The sequence below is a fragment of the Oncorhynchus nerka genome, unplaced genomic scaffold (genome assembly GCF_034236695.1).
Source record: "Oncorhynchus nerka isolate Pitt River unplaced genomic scaffold, Oner_Uvic_2.0 unplaced_scaffold_2886, whole genome shotgun sequence".
In the NCBI taxonomy this organism is placed as follows: domain Eukaryota; kingdom Metazoa; phylum Chordata; class Actinopteri; order Salmoniformes; family Salmonidae; genus Oncorhynchus; species Oncorhynchus nerka.
This window is the reverse complement of record NW_027038414.1, coordinates 21,906-30,415: the sequence shown is the minus strand read 5'-3', so window position 1 is coordinate 30,415 and position 8,510 is coordinate 21,906. Positions and strand designations below refer to the sequence as shown.

The window sequence follows — 8,510 nt, the reverse complement described above, 5'->3', positions numbered from 1 at the left end:
ATTTACATTTAAGTCATTTGTGCAGACGCTCTTATCCAGAGCGACTTACAAATTGGTGCGTTCACCTTAAGACATCCAGTGGAACAGCCACTTTACAATAGTGCATCTAAATCTTTCAAGGGGGGGGGTGAGAAGGATTACTTTATCCTATCCTAGGGTATTCCTGAAAGAGGTGGGGTTTCAGGTGTCTCCGGAAGGTGGTGATTGACTCCGCTGTCCTGGCGTCGTGAGGGAGTTTGTTCCACCATTGGGGGGCCAGAGCAGCGAACAGTTTTGACTGGGCTGCGCGGGAACTGTACTTCCTCAGTGGTAGGGAGGCGAGCAGGCCAGAGGTGGATGAACGCAGTGCCCTTGTTTGGGTGTAGGGCCAAAGGGTTCATCTTATTACAGTACCCATTATGTTGGGTCAACTCAGCTGTACATTGTAGGATATGCTCTATGAACTGACTGCATGGCAGTAGACCAGACACACACTGTACCGCATAGAGAAAAATGATCCAAGTTAAGATTTAATGAACAACAAATAATAATCAATTGTTTATCCTCAGAATCTAATATTCATTCTTTTGTGAAGCCTCCAAACAAGCGTTGGCAGGAGCTATGGTCTGTTTGTTGACGCTTGTTTCCTGTGTTCCAAATCATGTTTGCTTGTTTGTTTCATTAATAGGAACCGCTTGTCTAAATGTTTTAGTAAAACGGTGCATCAAGATTTTATGACCTGAACAATATATTTTTCATGATGCACTTGAATACCCTTGTCAAACAACATAGTGTCATTTATATTTTACCCAGCTGGTAATGCATCCACATTCTCTCCCTCTCTCTCTCTCTCAAACAGAGAGGAACGAGACACAACGCGTGCAAACCAGGCGAGATATGCTGCACGTTTTCTGAGAACAAAATGGAGACCATCTGCTATTGAACTCGGCTCTACCACTAGCGTCTCTCTCTCTCTCTCTCTCTCTATCTCTATCTCTCTCTCTCTCTCTCTCTCTCTCTCTCTCTCTCTCTCTCTCTCTCTCTCTCTCTCTCTATGATGGGAGTCATTCAGCATAGCTGGTATGTTAAACTGGCTTCCATCCCTTTAGATCCAGAACAGGCCTCCTTATGCTCTTATCTCTTATGTCTGCTAACTCACAGACCAATGAAGCCGGACGTCAGCCCCTCACTTTCACTCTGCTGATAAACAGGACCGACTGTGTTAAGTGTTACAAGAACTGAAGGGAGAGACGGGAATACAAGTCTAGTCGTGTAGCAACAGACACAAAACAATCCGAGTTAAAAATGTGAGAATAAACATGTTTAGATTTGAGAATAAAACTACTTCTGCTCCTTGATGGCAAAGCTACCCCTCCTCAGGGAGAGAAACGTCTAAGACCACAAATCGTCTCAGAGTAGGAGTGCTGATCTAGCATCCGATTTTACTTGTGGATTATGGTGAAAAAGATTATATGGGCCGATTCGAGATCAGTACTCCTACTCTGAGAGGCGTTGTGGATATGGCTCCGGATGGCCTAGTCCTTATCAGATGCAGCCAATAGAAAACTAGGAGGGAGAGTAACTATGTTGGTAATGGGAGAGCTCCATTATTACTGACGTTACAAACTTCCGGAATAAACTGCCTTTACCCTACTACCCCCACTAAGGAGTTAAACTAACTCCCAACCTGTGGTTTCCTTTAAATCAAATTAGGGAAGTCATTCATCTTTCCTGGCCAATTTGTCTCAGCCACTCCCATACATAGAGTAGGCTTTACTGTTCAACAAACACTTTTGGTTTGATTAATCCCGGTGTTGGTGAGTTACTGGCAAAGGTTGAGGGTCAACATTTTTTAAAGAGGAGTTTTTTCTTTGATACATAAATATTGTAAAGTAGACTACATTTCACAGAAAAAAAATATGATTAGACAGATTTTCATTTGGAGTTTACCGTAACCTGCATATAAAGATTCACAGAACTGAAATCTTCCACCATTGGTTGATTTGGAATTCAGCAGTGGTACATGGGACTGACCTGTCGACGCTTAGGGCACAGAGGTTGAGGACGGTGATGCCCACAGAGGCCTTCTGTATGAATGGCACCAGCTTACACAGACACAGCCCAAAGTAACTGTCATCGAAGGGGAACCTGGTGGCAAGGAGCTGCAGGGACAGAGAGAGAGAGAGAGAGAGAGAGAGAGACAGAGAGAGAGAGACAGAGAGAGAGAGACAGAGAGAGAGAGAGAGAGAGAGAGAGAGACAGACACAGAGAGAGAGAGAGACAGAGAGAGAGAGAGAGAGAGAGAGAGACACAGAGAGAGAGAGAGAGAGAGACAGAGAGAGAGAGAGAGAGAGAGAGAGACAGACAGAGAGAGAGAGAGAGAGCGTCAGCACATCGTAGAAGACAGTATGTACGCTTCAACTCACAACAGGCTTTGCATCACAGAAATAAACCATCTTAGATGGCACGCTAGTTGGCACTTCCCTGTATTACAAACCCTTTCATAAGATATCAGAAATCCATAATGGTCATTATTAGCCAGTATGTTAACTGAGAAGACAGAAAAAGCATGTAAAATATTAATTGAATTGTGAAAGAACAATACCTGATGTGAAGAGAAATAATAATAATAAAATAATAATAACAATAATAATAACAACAACAACAATAATAATAATAATGGATAAATTATAAGGGATTGAGGTTAGAGGATCACATGTTTATCTCCTCTTAGCTCAATTCCCATTGTCCTTAGGGTGTGGACTATCTTTAACCACGGTACTGTAGCAGGCCCTTCCCAACAGGCAGGCTAGTCTCAGTCACATCAGAGGGATTTCATGGTACGTCCTGACTTCATTCTGAATCTGAGTACAGTCCAACAGCAGGCCCATATGCGCCTCATCATCTTGATACAGTACATCATTGAGTCAGGTCCTACAAGCCAACCCTGGAACTATCCCTGAAAATGACATCCTTTCTTTAATTGGACTTCCAGGCATCTGTAAGCACCACTTCCCATAGCCTCTTATAAGAAGAGCTCCCTTAACAAAACAACTCACAGCTCTCCCTGTAGAACAGACTGCTAAAACCACCCTTTGTCATTATGAAGTAGTCTTGGCAGCTGTTGTTGAACAGGAATCAACATGGGCCGAACAAAGAGAGAAAGAGGGGATTAACCCAGAGTCGTTGAGAGGCCGGGCCAAAGGAAGCACTTCACGGGTGCATCCTTGTCCCCCTATTGTTCACTTGGAGTGGTTCCATCTAATCAAAAAGGCTCGAGAACATGGGAGTTGGAAGGGAAAGGGGGCTACGTCACTGTGGGTGTGTGTGTAGCCTGTGTCCGTATGTGTGTATGTAGTGTCTATAGGATTATATTTGGAAACTGCGTCAAACAAACCCCATAGGAAGTGAGCTGGGCCTCCCTAAAGCACATGGCCCTGTAGTGCAGACATGTTCACAGGGAGTGTTTGGCCTGAAACCAGAGTTGTACCTACGGCACTACTTTTCCTCACCAGTACAAAGGGACACTGTGATTTATCCTTCATGTGTGTAACTGAAACGCCTAATACAGGAAAGACTCCCCCCCCCCCCTTTGTACATGTGGAGAATCATCTGTCCCGGGACTCTGGCACTTCCATATGTGCTGACACAGTGTGATGAAACTGTATACCGGTAATACTAAACAGGTGTCTCCACCACTTCTCTTCACAATGAACTGAGCATTCCCAATGTACTGCACTACATCCTATTAAGAACCTTGACCCGTTCAACCAATGTATGTGGACCCAATGGAAAATATGCTCATTACTCTCAAGCAATAATACCACAGCAGGTAAGATAACGTCGTAAATCATCTGTGAGATCTATCTAGATCATGTTAAAGTGAACCCACATGGGGGGTAAATGGACTACGGTCTAATGGGTTTAAATGGCTCACACTGGACACGTGATTCATCATTTAACCAGACCCATTTATTCTGAGTGTAGAGAGGTTCAAATGTGATCGCAGATAAGAGAGCTGGAGAGGAGAGCTGGTCCTGTCACAAACCACGGGTCAGAGCAGGGCCACTGAAATGTGTGACCGCAGTCTGATTGGTCTGATTCCATTGTTTATTTTAGTCTGGGCCTCTCCCTGCTTCCTTCATCACAAAGAGCCACCCAATGAAGATAAAGTAGTACTACTACTGACTGAAATCAACTTTGGAGAGCAACATGATGTTTGGGGAGCCTTCTAATGAATACTTTATTTATTTGTTCTCCCCTTTCTTTTCTCCACTACTCTCTCTCTCGCTCTCTCTCTCTCTCTCTTACACTCTCTCTCTCTCTCTCTCGCACTCTCTCTCTCTCGCATGCTCTCTCTCTCTCTCTCTCTCTCTCTCTCTCTCTCTCTTCTCTCTCTCTCTCTCTCTCTCTCTCTCTCTCTCTCTCTCTCTCTCTCGCATGCTCTCGCTCTCTCTCTCTCTCTCTCTCTCTCTCTCTCTCTCTCTCTCTCGCTGTCTCTCTCTCTCTCTCTCTCGCATGCTCTCTCTCTCTCTCTCTCTCTCTCGCACTCTCTCTCTCTCTCTCGCATGCTCTCTCTCGCTCTCTCTCTCACCCGCTCTCTCTCTCTCTTTCTCAATTCAATTCAAGGGGCTTTATTGGCATGGGAAACACATGTTTACATTGCCAAAGCAAGTGAAATAACCTCTCGCTCTCTCAATCTCTCTGAGATGCAATTATGCTTCAATATATCCATGCAAAATTCACTGTGATATCCAGTGTACAGGATGGATATGCGTCTCTTACCTTGTAGACGTTGATGGGTATATCTATGGTGATGTAGATGAGGTCTCCCAGCGCCAGGCTGGCGATGAGGGCATTGGGCCCGTTCCTCATGCACTTATTCTGGTAGATAATTCTCAACAGGGTGGAATTGCACACTATGCCCACCACAAACACTATGATAGAAATCACTGTGTTGATGTATTTGAAATAGCTTTGAATGGAAGTGGCGATGGTGCATGATGGAGGGGCCCTTATCCTGGTGATGTTTGTGGCCCCAGATCCAGCTCCGACCCTGTGCCATTGCGGCCCCTGGTGGCCCCTGGTGGAGATGGGGCTCCCATGCTCCAGGAAGGGGCTGCTGGTGCTGTGGAAGCCCAGGGGTTGGAGGGTGATGTGGGTGTTGAGGAGGACCAGGCCCTGGTCTGGGGGTAGGGAGTCCTTCTCCCCCTCGTCTGTGGTGCTGTTTATCTGACACATTCCAGGGCCAGGCAGGGCGGCCATGACGGCCATTAGCACCAACACATGTACGATTGGGGCGCCCATTATAAAACACATTCCACGCTTTGTCTCAGGAGATGGACATATAGTGTAGGGGTTCCCCATGTACTGTTGGTGGTGAGAGCTGGTGAGCGAGAGAGACAAGGGAGGGGAGAGAGATAGAGAGGGGGGAGAGCAAGTTAGAGAGAGAGGTGGGGAGCAAGTTAGAGAGAGAGGGAGGGAGAGCAAGATAGAGAGAGTGAAAGACAGAGATGAAGGGAGACAGGGGGAAAAAAGCATATGGGTTATTTCAGCCAGCAAACTTTGCAAGCAACAAAACAAAACTTCCTCAATTGAATCGACTGTGCAACAACTGTATACTTTTGTCCGAATCCAGGAACATCTCCTCAGGAATGGAGCCAAAACCAGAATGTGTCAGTCAAAAGTTACACATCACAGTGGGTCCTCTCCCATCCTCTCCAACTGCTAGGGGAAGTAAAACAACCTCCTTCAGACTTCAAACAGGTTTTGCCATGGGGGCACAGATGGGAAGATGCCACGACTGGTTACAGTCAAACAATATGAAGCGTCTCCTCTCTTCTCTGTCATTTCTGGAAGTAATAATCAGCAAAGGCTTTGTGCTAATAGGAGTGTGTGGGCTACAAGCCCATATTACACACACACACAGAGAGAGAGCCAGGCAGGGCTTTATATTGTTTTGACAATGCGCCCCTTTTCTTCAGTGTGGTTTCCTCTGCCCTGCATTCTCCCTTCTGGTTTTAATTTAAAGACTCAGACTAGCGGTTAGAAAACAATGAGACATTTCAACATGAAATAATTCAATCAGGCCCATGTCTAGTCAGTGTTACATTACAGCTTTTGTATTTTACTAGGCAAGTCAGTGAAGAACAAATTCTTATTTTCAATGACAGGCTAACTACCTGTTCAGGGGCAGAACGACAGATTTGTAACTTGTCAGCTTGGGGGTTTGAACTTGCAACCTTCCGATTACTAGTCCAACGCTCTAACCACTAGGCTACCCTGCCGCCCCTATTGTTTGAGAGTTGAGTGAAGATGTTACATGAAAAAACCCTAAGTTCTCTCAAAATATTTTTTTTAACCAGTTAGAAATTAACCCTATGTAAATCAAATACTTACATTTATATAATTACCAGGTTATAGTCAAAGTAATATAATAGTGTATTTTAGGTCAAACTTTACAGAGTAGTTAAAAACCCTTTCTATGAATGTACAATCTAGACTCACTGAGTTCAGACCAAGTAGGTAAAGAAAACTGAGATCTACATTTGAATAATTCTTCATCACAACAGAACACAGTGCCTCTCCAGCTAGCCATGAAGAGTGTTTCATCCTGTTCAAAGTCCCAGATGTCACCTAGTTAGTACACAAAAACCTATTTAGCATCCAGCACTTCATGTAGCATCACCGTTTAGCATCAGGCACCACACTACTGGGACCCTGTGTGACGGCACGTAAACTGATATATTGATAAATAATAAATAGGTTTGGTTTTCACCTACCGCTCTGCTCTCCTAAAATGTCTGCTCCTGCCTCCCCTGTTGGAACCGTCAGGCGAACTTTCTGCTGAAGCCCCTAGACATCTGAATCACATCACATGAGTAATTAACCAACTATCAAAGTCGCAGAGTCGGAGTTAGTGTCCCACTTGGTTTGGTTTGCCCAACGTACGTGGCAGTGTGCTGCCTGTGAGGTGCTGTGCATTAGGCTCTGGGTTTTCCTGTGGAGAGTTGGGAGCGTGTGTGTGTGTGTGTGTCTGTGTGTGTCTCAGAGCGCAGCAGGAGTGGAGGGAGCACTTTGACTGAGAGGGAGTGTAAATCTCCACCTCCCCTCGGTAACAGGCCCCCCATAGGAAACAGCAACAGCAGCCACTCTCTCACTCTTTCTCTCTCGCTATCTTTTCTCTCTCTCTCTATCTTTCTCCTCTCTGTCTCTCTATCTTTCTCTCTCTCCTTTCTCTCTCCTTTCTCTCTCTCTCTCTCTCTCTCTCTCTCTCCTCTCTCTCTCTCTCCTTCTCTCACTCCTTCTCTCATCTCTGCACTGCCTGCTGAAAATAATCTCAGGGGCACAACGCACTCCGATATACACAAACACACACACACTCCCACACTCACACACCGGGTATCTGGGAACCACACTGTCCCCAGTCAGTATGCTCCTCTCTCTACTTTCTTCAGATCCCAGATCAGATTCTAGCCCTGTACACGGCTCAACCGTTTCTTCCCACTAAAGGAAACCGAGATGAACATCGTAAGGAAATGTGAGGAGGGCAGTCGGAACTAAATGTGCATGTCCCAGTCGTCTTGATTTGAACCTGAGATGGAAAGGGAAGGGTAGGAAAGAGAGCGGAACCAAACCTTCTTTGAAACATTACTTTTTTACATATATTTGATATATTGTCCTATAGACATGTACGGCACAAAGTACATCATGTCCAGACAGATAGATGTTATGAGTTGCTAGGTAACAAAGAAGAGTGAGGCATGTCAATAATGATGAGGAATGTGAGATCCTCTCCATCGGTGTCCATTACTCGTTCCATAACTATACACTTAGCAAATGGGCCCGTTATCAATACATTGTCTAAAAGCAGGAAGAGAGGCTATCCAAGCAGGCCAAGGTCGGCCCTTCGCTCTCCCAACGAGCTGACACAGCAACTGTTTAGCTAAATAAAGAACCTGGACAATGGAGTTCCAAATCACGAGGAAGATAAGATAACGTGCAAACAGATAAGGTACACACACACAAACTCACACACACACCGCTTGATTACTTGTGGGCCCCCAGGACTTGTCGAAGTCAAGGGCCATTCCTAAAAGCTGATTGAACATCCTCCGAGAGGGCAAAGTAGTGTTTTCTGTATCAGCAGCACTCCAATATTCCCTTCCCTCCCCCGAGCCCTTCGCTGGTACATTCTCCTGGCCTAAGGGTAGGCTTCTTTCCATTAAGGTCAGGCTGTAGCAATCATCTCATTAAACAACACTTTGGATCACATCGTCATTTGAATGAAAACAGTGTGTCTGACGTTATCAGAGTCTCCTGTGGAAAATGTTACCTTGTAAAAGTGGAAATATTTATGATAATCAAGTAATTATGTTTTGCGTGCCATGTCATACCAGGAAGAGATGGAATATGAGAGAAAATATACACTTTTTATATAGTGTAAATACATCCCTTAGTATTAATTGTTTCAGATATTTTATGCATTTAATCATTGGTTGACTATTAATTGTATAATAATAATGAAAAAT

The 8,510-nt window shown here is 44.8% G+C and overlaps 1 protein-coding gene across 2 annotated transcripts; it reads right to left on the bottom strand.

Moving 5' to 3' along the window:
• Window positions 1-161: 161 nt before the first annotated feature.
• On the bottom strand, window positions 162-7,472 carry LOC115146708 (endothelin receptor type B-like). 2 transcript variants are annotated; one of them, XM_065014497.1, is made up of 3 exons: window positions 6,762-7,472; window positions 4,765-5,365; window positions 162-2,141 (listed from the first exon to the last, which is right to left on the bottom strand). In XM_065014497.1, the coding sequence occupies exons 2-3, from the start codon at window positions 5,344-5,346 to the stop codon at window positions 1,950-1,952; spliced, it is 774 nt and encodes a 257-aa protein (XP_064870569.1). In that variant the 5' UTR covers window positions 5,347-5,365; window positions 6,762-7,472; the 3' UTR covers window positions 162-1,949. The 2 variants fall into 2 exon arrangements, with proteins under 2 accessions (XP_064870569.1, XP_064870570.1); XM_065014498.1 differs by lacking the exon at window positions 6,762-7,472 and adding an exon at window positions 5,602-6,733.
• Window positions 7,473-8,510: the final 1,038 nt, after the last annotated feature.

Coding starts and splice junctions, on each gene's coding strand:
- LOC115146708 (XM_065014497.1), bottom strand. CDS start 5,346: ATGGGGAACCCCTACACTATATGTCCATCTCCTGAGACAAAGCGTGGA. Junction 2,142..4,764: donor TACCCATCAACGTCTACAAG/GTAAGAGACGCA, acceptor CTGTCCCTGCAG/CTCCTTGCCACCAGGTTCCC.